Here is a 12,744-nt window from a genome sequence, read left to right as displayed (position 1 = left end):
TTTGTTGTCCTTGAAAATGTTGGCTCTATCCCTGGAGAGAGAGCCCGTGGGTGCGACATCTGTAGAGTGGTTTGGTAGCATTGAAGAATCCGCATATGTCATGGGTGTGGGCGAGTTGTTGAATCTCCTTCACTTTGATCTCCCACCACTTGTTCTTCATTTCATGGGTTTTCCTTTATGTCCATCATCAATTCAAAGCTGAGGTTCAAAGGAAAGGAATGGACTTATGACCAACACTACCAGATGAGTATCTTTCCCCTGGTATTCTAAAGCTTCTTTCTGTTGTCCAAGGATGCACTCTTCTAAGGACTCTGCTCTGTATTCTCTTTCCCCCGCCATGCTGGTCCTTTATTCTGCTGCAAACCCCTCCTCTGGTCCTGACAACTTGTGCACTATGTCCCAGCTTGCAAAGGGACATGCACAAAGATGTAGATGCTAAGGCTCACTCATGTGTAAATTGGGGCTTTGCATGCATACATACATTTGCATGTGTTCAATCCTGATTTTTTATGTGCAGCAGGTGTTACTCGTGCATTTTTTTAGAATCTTGCCCTTATTTCTTATGCCAGTGCTTGACACTGCTTTCAGTTGAGTGTACTGGGAGTAAAACAGCATTGCTCTAAACATGGTCCTTTTCATAATGTTATTTGGGCAGGGAGTGTGTCTTTTGGTTGTCTGCAATGCTATTATAGAATGTCTAAAATGTAGAGATACTAAAAACTGTGGACATTTATAAAAGAAAAAAGAAATGCACATGGGGGATATCTCCAAATCTGGGCCAAATTCTGAACCTGAGTTGAATTATTTCTGATTTATACTAGTGTAATTGAGAGTAGAATTTGACATTTTATTCTAAAATATGTTATACTTTTTTGTTCTTAACAGGGACAGTATTCAGGCTTATTTTTGAAAGTGTATAAAAATAGCTCTGTCTAACTAATGGTAGTATGAATAATACTGTTATATGGTAACATGACTGCTGAATAATCCTAATCATAAAACCTGTTTGTGAAATTGCTTTGTGTAAGAAAACATGCTGAGGCGATATTTGTTGCTCTTGCTACAATGAAACAAATATAGTATAAGTTTTCTTTTGTGTATTACAAAAACAGCATGTTAAGAGTAAACATGCATTAATCACTAAGCAGAGTAGTGCATACATTCAATATAGGTCCATTATATTTCTTTGATATTAGAAAACAAAAAGTGACATGTTAAAGTAGGTACATAACTTAACCTAGAGTATTGAGTTTATACCTGTTATAGTGTCATTTTTGTTGACTTTTCATTATATTCTTAAGAAAATAATGGCAGCCAACCGTTTGAAATAGTTGAGTCAAGAAGAAACCTGCCTACCCTGCTACATGAACTCTTCAGTGCCTAATACCCCATAGAATTTTTTTTTAAAATGTACTATGTTGAAACAGTTGTTCTTCTAAAATTCTTATCCATCTGAACTGATCTGGACATGCCATACACAGATGGAAAGCTTGTTGTCTGAGGAATTTCGTTTTTGAAGTTGGTCAATTAGCAACCATCTGACATGACTACCAGAATTCTTACCTGAGTCTTGTTTTTCTCCCCACCTGTCCCCAAGATATTAGCTGTGTATCAGTGTAACTGAAATATAGCCCCATGACTAAAAGTGAAGCGTAAGTAGTAGGATTGTGGAATCTGCTTTTCACTTGTCTAACAGTAACACCTAATACTTAGGCAACTCTCTGCTAGGCAACTCTCTGACACCACATTCTATAGGCCATTAACCTCTGATCCCACTGAGGGGTACCAAAAGAAACTACACCATCTGCTCAAGAAACTCCCTGAAAAAGCACAGGAACGAATCTACACAGACACACCCGCTAGAGCCTTGACCAGGGGTATTCTATCTGCTACCCAAGATCCATAAACCTGGGAATCCTGGATGCCCCGTCATCTCAGGCATTGGCACCCTGACAGCAGGATTGTCTGGTTATGTGAACTCTCTCCTCAGGCCCTACTCTACCAGCACACCCAGCTATCTTTGAGACACCACTGACTTCCTGAGGAAACTACAATCCATTGGTGATCTTCCAGAAAACACCATCCGAGCCAGTATGGATGTAGAAGCTCACTACACCAACATTCCACACAAAGATGGACTACAAGCCGTCAGAAACAGTATCCCTGATAATATCACGGCAAACCTGGTGGCTGAGCTTTGTGGCTTTGTCCTCATCCACAACTATTTCAGATTTGGGGATGATTTATACCTTCAAGTCAGCGGCACTGCTATGGGTACCGCATGGCCCCACAGTATGCCAACATGTTTATGTTTTCAGCTCTCATCCCCTAGCCCCCCTACTCTACTTGCGCTACATTGATGACATCTTGATTATCTGGACCCATGGGAAGGAGGCCCTTGAGGAATTCCACCATGATTTCAACAATTTCCACCCCACCATCAACCTCAGCCTGGACCAGTCCACACAAGAGATCCACTTCCTGGACACTACAATAAAAATAAGTGATGGTCACATAAACACCACCTTATACCGGAAACCTACTGACCACTATACTTACTTACATACCTCCAGCTTTCATCCAGATCTTGGGAGACAGACCAGTCCTCGCTTACAGACAGCCCCCCAACCTGAAGCAAAGACTCACCAGCAACCATACACCCCACAACAAAAACACTAACCCAGGAACCTATCCTTGCAACAAAGCCCGATGCCAAGTCTGTCCACGTATTTATTCAAATCACACCATCATAGGACCTAATCACATTATCCACGCCATCAGGGGCTCGTTCACCTGCACATCTACCAATGTGATATATGCAGTCATATGCCAGCAGTGCCCCTCTGCCATGTACATTGGCTAAACCGAACAGTCTCTACACCAGGGGTCTCAGACATGCAGCTCGCAGAATTATTTCCTGTGGCCCACCGTAGCTCCCTTCATCTGCTGCCCCCAAGCGTGCCACGTCCCTGCTCCTCCGCCTACCTCTCAGCGCTTCCTGCAGCCAAACAGCTGTTTGGCAGTGCTTAGGACTTTCCAGGACAGAGCGGGGAGGAGTGGGGATGCAGCGTGCTCAGGGGAGGAGGCGGAGAAGAGGCAGGGCAGGGGTAGAGATTTGGGGAAGGGGTTGGAATAGGGACAGGGAGGGGTGGAGTTGGGGTGGGGACTTTGGGAAAGGGGTTGGAATGGGGGCGGGAAGGGATGGGAAGAGGTGGGGCAGGGGCGGGACCTCACGGAAGGGGTGGAGTGGGGGCAGGGCTGGAGGCAGATTGGGGAGCTTTTGTATCTTTGTTTGAAAAGGTGTCCATGATGTGGCCCTCGGGCCAATATACTAGTCCTCATGTGGCCCTCGTGGTGATTTGAGTTTGAGATCCCTGCTCCACGCAAAAGAATAAATGGACACAAATCAGATATCAAGAATTGTAACATTCAAAAACCAGTTGGAGAGCACTTCAGTCTCCCTGGACACTCAATAACAGATTTAAAAGTGGCCATTCTTCAACAAAAAACTTCAAAAACAAACTTCAGCGAGAAACTGCAGAGCTGGAATTAATTTGCAAACTTGACACCATCAAATTAGGCCTGAATAAAGACTGGAGTGGCTGGGTCACTGCAAAAAATAATTTTTCCTCTGATACTCACACCTTCCTGTCAACTGCTGGGAGTGGGCCACACCCACTATGATTGAATTGGCCTTTTTAGCGCTACACAAAGTAATTTTCCCTTTGTTGATATTCACCCCTTCTTGGGTGAGGGAACTATTGGGAAAGGGCCACATCCATTGAATTGGCCTTGTTAGCGCTGACCCCCCCCCGCCCAATTTGGTGAGGCAACTCCCATCTTTTCATGTGCTGTATATTTATACCTGCCTACTTTTTTTCACTCCATGCATCTGATGAAGTGGGTTATATCCCACGAGAGCTTATGCCCAAATAAATGTGTTAGCCTCTAAGGTGCCACAAGGATTCCTTTTTGTTTTTACTGATGCAGACTAACATGACTACCCCACTGAAACCTAATACTTATGTATCATTTGAGATCTTTCCATTGTGCAAACTGGTATGTGGGTGGATGTGCATACTATGATCCCACCTCCTCCATAGACCCTCTTAGGAGCACAGAACGGAAGAGTCTCAGTGTTCCCCTGAACTCAAGGATTGTGACTGTCCCTGGCATTTGTCTCACACACACACACACAAACACACACACATACCTCCTTATACCCTTTCCTTTCTCAGTATGCCCAATCATGTGTGATTGACAATTTAACCCTATATATTCTAGTTTATGGATAATGCTACTTTAACTATTCTTTCTCCTCACATATTTCTTTTTCTTTCTCTTATAGATGGACAAAAGAGGAAAAAATCCTTAAGAAAGAAACTGGACTCATTAGGGAAGGAGAAAAACAGAGATAAAGGTACAGTGAAGATTAAAGACGTACATATTTATCTAATAGCTGTACATTTTTATGAGATTTGTATTCTGAAATGTGTATCTTCTGCAATAGGACTGTGTTACCTAAACTGATACATTACCTAGTCATTTATTCTCCAATGGAAAAAAATACTATATTTTATATTGTATTTTTTTTGTCACTGCCATAATCTAGCTGCACTGTGCAACATTAACTTTTTTTACGCAAGCAACCTTTTTACCTAGCAAACGGAAATTATTGTTATTGTTTAAAACATGGCAAACTATCATTGCTACTATACAGTCAGTTTCAAATAAGTTCAGGGTGACACATGTATGGCCAAATTTTTGAGGATACCTCAAACCAGACTCTAAAGTTGCACCCACACTTTTGTGCTTTTAAATAATTGTGTGTCTAACATTGCAGTCACTGTTTTAGAAGAGGCTCCAGAAAAGTTGGCCTGGAATCAAAAACTATAGTTATGAACGAGAATTAATGGCATTTAGCATTCTGACACCAATGTTGATATACTAATTAACTGCAAGAATGGAGTTTTGAAATGACAGTTTGTAACTAATATAGCTACTGAGCCAGTGTAATTTTTTGACTGTTTGTGCATTTCTAGAAAGGGCACGTTTGTTTCAGTTTGTTTTGTTCGTTTTTTAATGACTCATCAATAAAGCTCCATGTTGATCTGAAACGTTTGTGAATAAATGCTATAATTAAGCTTTATCACATTAAGATTGCTGATAAAGATCAGGAAAAAATGAAATGCCCGTGGTCATGTTTATTTTTAAAGATTTTTGTAATAGTTTTTCCAATTGAGTTAGGTGATTCAATAGCCTAACTAAATTATGAGCATTATTTGCTGAATAAGTTAATACAAATACACTTAATTTTCCTTACCTCACATCAAATTTCCAGCTTTTGGCCTTATTTATTTACCCATATATTTAATTGCCATACTTTTTCAGGAATTTCTTAAAACCAAAATTCAGCTTTAAAATACAATTGAACAGATTATAGTGCAATGCAGACATGCTACAATAGAGTGAAGTATTAATTTATTTCAGTTTTATTTTTCTTATGATTTCCTCACAGACTTGGAGTTCTTCTATTCATTGAACTATTCAGCACCATATAGAAGCAGTCTGCACACACACTAAATACAGCACCCAGGTAGAGGCAGTTGCGCCAAAAGACTATCATCCAACAAGGTCTTGGTGGTACATGGAAAATGAGGGGTCTCATACTCCACTGAATCATGGATAGTTGATGCTTTATAAACTGTTGCATTCAACAGCATGAACCTAAGACTAGGTTACTTGCCTGCAAACATCCTTAGGCTCTTGAGAGCTAACTACTTGTAATTGGAACTTGGTTTAAAAAAAAATCTGTTGACGATTCATCTGGCAGAATAGAATCCAGCTTACTCTCCTGCAGCTGTGTTGCTCTGGAGTGATAAGAGAAGAAAAACTAGTAAAACCTTACGTTTGTCACTAAGGGAACAGATGTAACATTGAACACACAGAGGCGGCGGGGGGACGGGATCAAATACAGTAGAGAACTGTGTTAAATGTAAACTACTAAAAAATAAAGGGAAAGCAGAATTTTTCTTCTGTGTAGTAAAGTTTCAAAACTGTATTAAGTCAATGTTCAGTTTAAGCTTTTTAAAGAACAACCATAATGTTTTGTTCAGAGTTATGAACATTTCAGAGTTACGAACACCTCCATTCCTGAGGTGTTCATAACTCTGATATTTTACTCCTATGTTTTATTTTACTCTGATACTTTACTCCTTTTTGAACAAAGAATAACCATATTTTTAATTATTTCTTTCAGTGTGTGCTACCTTGCACTTAACTGCAGTAAATTTAATTATCCATCATGTTGCTCAGCTTGCTAGTTTTTTCCCCTAGTCTTCTTTAGTCTTGAGTAAACTAATTTAGTTTTTTTGAGAAAATTCTATTTGCTATTCATCCCATTTTCAAGATAGTTAATAAGCAGATAGTAAATAACACTGATTCTAGAACTGATTTGTGACATGCTTTACCATAAACTCCTTATGCACAAGGAACTGACCACTTGTTCCTAAACTCTGTCTTCTGTCTCTTAACCAGTTTTGAATGTGTGGTAGGATTTTATTTTCCATCCTAGGATTTTGAGCGTCTCTTGAGAAAATCTTTATTTACAAGCTTTTTTGAGAGTCTAAGGACTTGACTATGTCTGTATAGTGCATTAGTGTGCACCAGCTGGGATTCAAATTCCACTGTACACTTCTGTGTGGACCCTGCTGGTGCACACTAAAAGTTCTCTAGTGTGTGTTGATATAGGTCACAGTACTATGTCAATGTGCAGTAGGGAACTTTTAGTGTAGACCAGCAGTGTGACACATTAGTGCACATTAACACACCATGTAGACAAGCCCTAAATAAATTGCACCTACTTGTTCTCCTTTAGTCGGTGTACTATTCTCTAGTTTAATAACTGATCGTAAACATGAATTATCTATTTTGATAATGGTTCAATTACTTCTATAGTACCATCAAAAACTTTTGTTTTCTAGAATTCTACTTCCAGAGCTATTTCAATGCCTTCTTTCTTTCTTTCTTTCTGTTTATTATGAAAAGATAGCTTCTCACTTTTGTTACATGTAAATGCTTACCCTAGGATAACTCTTTCCCCCATATTTCACCATGAAAAAGATTATTTAAGCAATATCATTTTGTTTCTTTGCATCACTCCAGCCTTTTAAAATGTTTCTTTATTGTGTAAAAGTTTATTTCATCCAATCACTGACTCTGGCAGGCTCTTACAGTACTGCTTAGATACTTATGAATATTTTTTCTATCTATCTATCTATCTATCTATCTATCTATCTATCTATCTATCTATCTATCTATAAGGTATTTGTTCTTAAGATTTTTTTTTTTTAGCTGTAGCATGTTACCTGCCAACAATTTCCATTCTGTTAGCATCTCTTAGGCTGGATTTTTGTTTTTTATTGGACGTGGTTTTTTGAATGCATCTTGCTATGTAGGGCTGAATCATTACCATAAGCAAAGGGCAACATATTGTTTCTCTTATTCCTTCTTGTTTTTACTTACTTCCTGGTATTCTGTAATACTTATAATAACTTTAACTACACATTTTTACCTGTTTCTGTGCTGATTCTATGGATTTTAATTTCTTATTTTTTCCCTTTGGGCTGAAGGCTAGGACTATAACAGGGTTTAAAAGAGAACAGGATAAATTAATGGAGGTTAAGTCCTTTAATGGCTATTAGCCAGGATGGGTAAGGAATGGTGTCCCTAGCCTCTATTTGTCAGAGGTTGGAGATGGATGGCAGGAGAGAGATCACTCGCTCATTACCTGTTAAGTTCACTCCCTCTGGGGCACCTGGCATTGGCCACTGTCGGTAGACAGGATACTGGGCTGGATGGACCTTTGGTCTGACCCAGTATAACCATTCTTATGCACTTACGTTTAAAACTTGTCTCTCCTAACACCCCTTTACCCTTCCAAATACTCTTATCTTGAAGTTTAATATCAGAAGCCTATATGTTCCACTCCTGCAAAAAATAACATACAGGGGAACAAACGTGTGGGAAAAATATCCTGTTCTACATGAGCCACAGAGTTCCTATTTTCCCTTCTTCCTTCAGAGGCTGCTGGATTGATGGAGGTGGCAGATAGGTAGGCAATAATGTAGACAAAGGGAGCAAAGGGCCAGGAGACCATAAGGATCCTGGTCCCAGCTCTGGAGTGTGTTCACCTGAACAGAAGGGTTCTGCACTGCACTGCTCTGCAGCTCCCCCCAGCCTACAAGAACAATAGCCATCCCCATCTCTTGCATGATGTTTATTTAACAGGCCTTTCTACCATTTATTTTATAAAGAGAATGTCTTCCAGTACCGGGCAACTGATTCAAAACAAAAATCCACTCAGCTCTGTGGATGTGGGCATACTCACACAAACGGGTTATGACCACTCACTCATTCACAGTTACTTGTCCCAAGTTCTCCTGCGACTAGTGACCCAGCTGGCTTGCCTAAGAGATTGGGCTAGTAGCTTTGTTCTTCAGGGCTGAGAAGGGGTCAAAGTTAGGGCAAGTAAGGAAATAACAAAGGTAGAGCAATGTGTCAAGGTTTCCAGAATACTCATTATGGGCTAGATTATGGCTGGCCTTTATGTCAGTGCAAAGAGCCTTCCCTTCCCTGGAGCATCCCCTGTGCAGAGCCTGCCTCAATAGCAGACCCTGCACTTTGAGGTGCCCAAGGACAGTTACCTCTGTGTTTCACCAGGGATGAACAGTACCTGAAAAGGAGTAGCGAATGGAAGGGAGAAGGTGGGGCCTTGCTCCCTGCCCTCGGGTACTTCTCCCTCTGGGCTAGCCATTAGGGCAGGGCAGGCACACTGTGGGAAGCAGGCTTGGAAAGGATTGTTTTTCCAAGAAGTGCATCCTCTCCTTGATTTCTCCCAGATGGTGCATCCCTGCACTATCCTCAACAAATTGCTATACCCTAGAGGTACAGTCTAGCTTCATCTATCAAAGGGGCATAATAATACACATTGTACAGGGGTATTGTGTGATTTAATCACTGATATTTCAGGATCAGATCTTGTTCTACTCACTTAACAGCAGATTATATCTATCTATCTATCTATCTATCTATCTATCTATCTATCTATCTATCTATCTATCTATCTATCTATCTATCACTTCTGCATGAGTGAAAGTATCAGTAGCCTGATAAATCCCAGTGTTTTCTAAAGTCATCACATTCTCTTCTCCATCTTCTTGTATTTATAGTCACTCTGGCCATCTAAGCATTTTCCAAACATTCTGTTTTGCTGCTGACAGTGAGAGTGCTAGTCTGGGGGAGTAATAAAATGTCAGCGTTGGTCTGAATGGGATGCCTGGCATGCTGACAGCTGAGATCCTGTTCCCTTACAAATTCACTTCTAATTTTGATGACAGGAGAAACAGCCATTCATCTGTCTTTAGACAGTGATATGGGTGTTAGTTTAAGCATCCCTTCTTTGACTGTACACCCTTGCATTCCAGAGATAGATGCCTCTTCAAAAGGATTTCTCCTGCAAGATTTTATCAGTGAGCTGATTCCTCGCTCCCTCTCCCACAGCCTCCTCTTAAAAACAAATAGTGAAGTATTTTCCTTGAACACTAACTAGAACCACATAATAAAATTCAGAAGGTACGTGCATGGTGACATCATTGCGGGAGTTTAAGTCTTTGGAATATGGTATGATCATTTTGTTTTATTTTAAATATTTTATGCTTTCAGAAAACTCTAGAGATGGACCATGAAACTTTTAAACTTGGTTTGTTCAGCAACTGAGAATTATCCAATTTGCCTTTGTTTCTGTGTGGAATGTAAACATTTAGGGCGCAATTCAGCCTCCTGAACCCCAAAGAGGCTGTTTGTGGTGGATTGCTGGTTATTTCTAGAGAAAAAGCACTTCTGTGAATAAATATTTGATTTGTCTTTGCAGCCAGAAACTCTGGAAACCTTCTTCTTCCATGCTTGTTTTCCACCCATTTTCTGTGAATTTAAAAGTATTTTCTTACTGTTTACACTTAAGCTACTTCAGTAATAATTCACTCTAATGTTGTCAGTATGCCTTGGCATATTCTTAGGAGAGAAGAGTTCCATAATAAATACAAAAAGTTTCTTTTTCATTATAGTATTTTTGTTTCAGGCCTTGTCTGTGCCCTACTGCGTTTTATTTTATTACATTTCTAAAACGTGCCTCTTGTGATCTCTAAGCATCTGAGCAATTTTAAAAACCACATTATGTCATGTTTGGACTTATGTCAACTAAGAACTTCAGGGACTCTTCATTTAAAAAAATCAAAATCCTTCCCACAGAAAAAGGCTGACTAAATCAAATCAAATCAAATCAAGGCCTTATGATCTCAGACCAGCAAGAAAAGTTCCAGTTGCAGATCCCTCACTTGCGTGAAAACCTTGGGTGAAATCTTCACTTCACTCCATTGAAGTCAGTGGGAGTTTTGCCATTGACTTCAGTGAAGCCAGAATTTCACCCTGCTTCCAGTCCTCAGACACTTGAATTTAATTCTTCTTCGAGTGATCGATACATGCCCATTCCACTGTAGGTGTGTGCGCACCTCATGCACAGTTGTCAGAGATTTTTCCCTGAGCAGTATCCATCGGGCAGCATAAATGCCCTCTGGTCCCTGGCACCACGACACACATGTATAAAGAGCTGTGCTGACCCCAATCTCCCTCAGTTCCTTCCTACCACCAGTGACGATTGTTGGAGCTCTGATCTTTGTATCTCCACGTCTTCCCTCTTATAATGTATATAGTACCTGTAGAATCAGTTTTTGATCTCGTGTAGTGTGTTTGTACATATTTAGATATACGAATAAGTTTAGGATATTAATTTTCTAGAGTGGTTTCCTAGTTGGATACTGGGCTTGGTTCTGGACTAATACCTCATTCTCCTGGCTTCAAAGACTGTCACTCATGTAATAAGTCTATGCCAGTGAGCTGCCCACACCCCAGCTTCCTTACGTGTCTGGCAGAGGTGCATGAGAGTGACATTTGTAGAGGGTTCAAAGCCCAATTGAAAAAGAACAGTGCTGCCAGACTAAAGTACCACCTTAAGGTACTGCGCTTTGCCCACTGTTGGAACCTTCCCACTCAGAATGGGAACCGAGCAAGTATGAGTTGGCTAAGAGTGCTCTCCCTCTTCTAATTGAGCCTAGAGGCAGATCCTCATCGCCGGTACCTAAGAAGAGACAGCATAAGTCTCCCAAAGACTTGGTACCAGGGCTTTTGAAGTCTACAGTGAAGGCAACAAGCGGAGGCAAGGACTTGGAGGTGTGTTCAAAGAGGAGACATCCCCAGATACAGTCTGTAACTCAGAGGGATTACTGACTCTGGAGCCCAGGAAAGGTCTGTGGAGCCCAGTCCCTGAAGTGCATTTTTTGGTACCGCAGACCCCAGAGCCCTTTCTGGTGTCCTCTACACCAAAGCCTTTCAAGGCAGCTAGATTGTTACTTAACCTGATGATGCTGGCTTCCCCTGCTGTTTAAACAATGAGGAGTACTTGTGGCACCTTAGAGACTAACAAATTTATTTGAGTATAAGCTTTCATGGGCTAAAACCCACTTCATCAGATGCATGGAGTGGAAAATACAGTGAAGATAGATATACAGAGTACATGAAAAGATGGGAGTTGCCTTACCAATTCTAACAAGACAATTCAATTAAAGTGGGCTATTATCAGCAGGGGAAAAATCACTTTTGTAGTGGTAATCAGGGTGGCCCATTTCAAACAGTTGACAAGAAGGTGTGAGTAACAGTACGGGGAAAATTATCATAGGGAAATAGGTTTTAGTTTGTGTAATGACCCATCCATTCCCAGTCTTTATTCAGGCCTAATTTGATGGTGTCCAGTTTGCAAATTAATTCCAGTTCTGCAGTTTCTCATTGGAGTCTGTTTTTGAAGTTTTTTTGTTGAAGAATTGCCACGTTTAAGTCTGTAATTGAGTGTCCAGGGAGGTTGAAGTGTTCTCCGACTGGTTTTTGAATGTTATAATTCTTGACATCTGATTTGTGTCCATTTATTCTTTTACATAGAGACTGTCCGGTTTGGCCAATGTACATGGCAGAGGGGCACTGCTGGCACATTATGGCATATCTCACATTGGTAGATGTGTAGGTGAACAAGCCCCTGATGGTGTGGCTGATGTGATTAGGTCCTATAATGGTGTCCCTTGAATAGATATGTGGACAGAGTTGACAACGGGTTTTGTTTCAAGGATAGGTTCCTGGGTTAGTGTTTTTGTTGTATGGTGTGTAGTTGCCGGTGAGTATTTGCTTCAGGTTGTGGGGCTGTCTGTAAACGAGGACTGGCATGTCTCCCAAGGTCTGTGAGAGTGGGGAATCGTCCTTCAGGATGGGTTGTAGATCCTTGATGATGCGCTGGAGAGGTTTTAGTTGAGGGCTGAAGGTGATGGCTCGTGGTGTTCTGTTACTTTCTTTGTTGGGCCTGTCCTGTAGCAGGTGACTTCTGGGTACTCTTCTGGCTCTGTCAATCTGTTTCTTCACTTCCCCAGGTGGGTATTGTAATTTTAAGAACGCTTGATAGAGATCCTGTAGGTGTTTGTCTCTGTCTGAGGGATTGGAGCAAATGCGGTTGTATCTGAGGGCTTGGCTGTAGACAATGGATCATGTGATGTGGTCTGGATGAAAGCTGGGGGCATGTAGGTAAGTATAGTGGTCAGTAGGTTTCTGGTATAGGATGGTGTTTATTTGACCATTGCTTATTTGCAC

General features: G+C 40.9%; 1 protein-coding gene across 4 annotated transcripts in view; it reads left to right on the top strand.

Annotated features, from left to right (window-relative positions):
* The window catches only part of ARHGAP6 (Rho GTPase activating protein 6), a 500,241-nt gene that overhangs the window by 422,016 nt on the left and 65,481 nt on the right, over window positions 1–12,744 (top strand). For all 4 annotated transcript variants that reach the window (XM_073354775.1, XM_073354791.1, XM_073354779.1 and 1 more), the window contains one exon: window positions 4,349–4,420. In XM_073354775.1, coding sequence (XP_073210876.1) covers window positions 4,349–4,420 — 72 coding nt within the window. The remainder of the gene's footprint in view (window positions 1–4,348; window positions 4,421–12,744) is intronic.

Source organism: Lepidochelys kempii, chromosome 1, assembly GCF_965140265.1.
Source record: "Lepidochelys kempii isolate rLepKem1 chromosome 1, rLepKem1.hap2, whole genome shotgun sequence".
NCBI lineage: Eukaryota > Metazoa > Chordata > Testudines > Cheloniidae > Lepidochelys > Lepidochelys kempii.
Note: the sequence above shows the minus strand (reverse complement) of the source record. Positions and strands in the feature narration are given on the sequence as shown.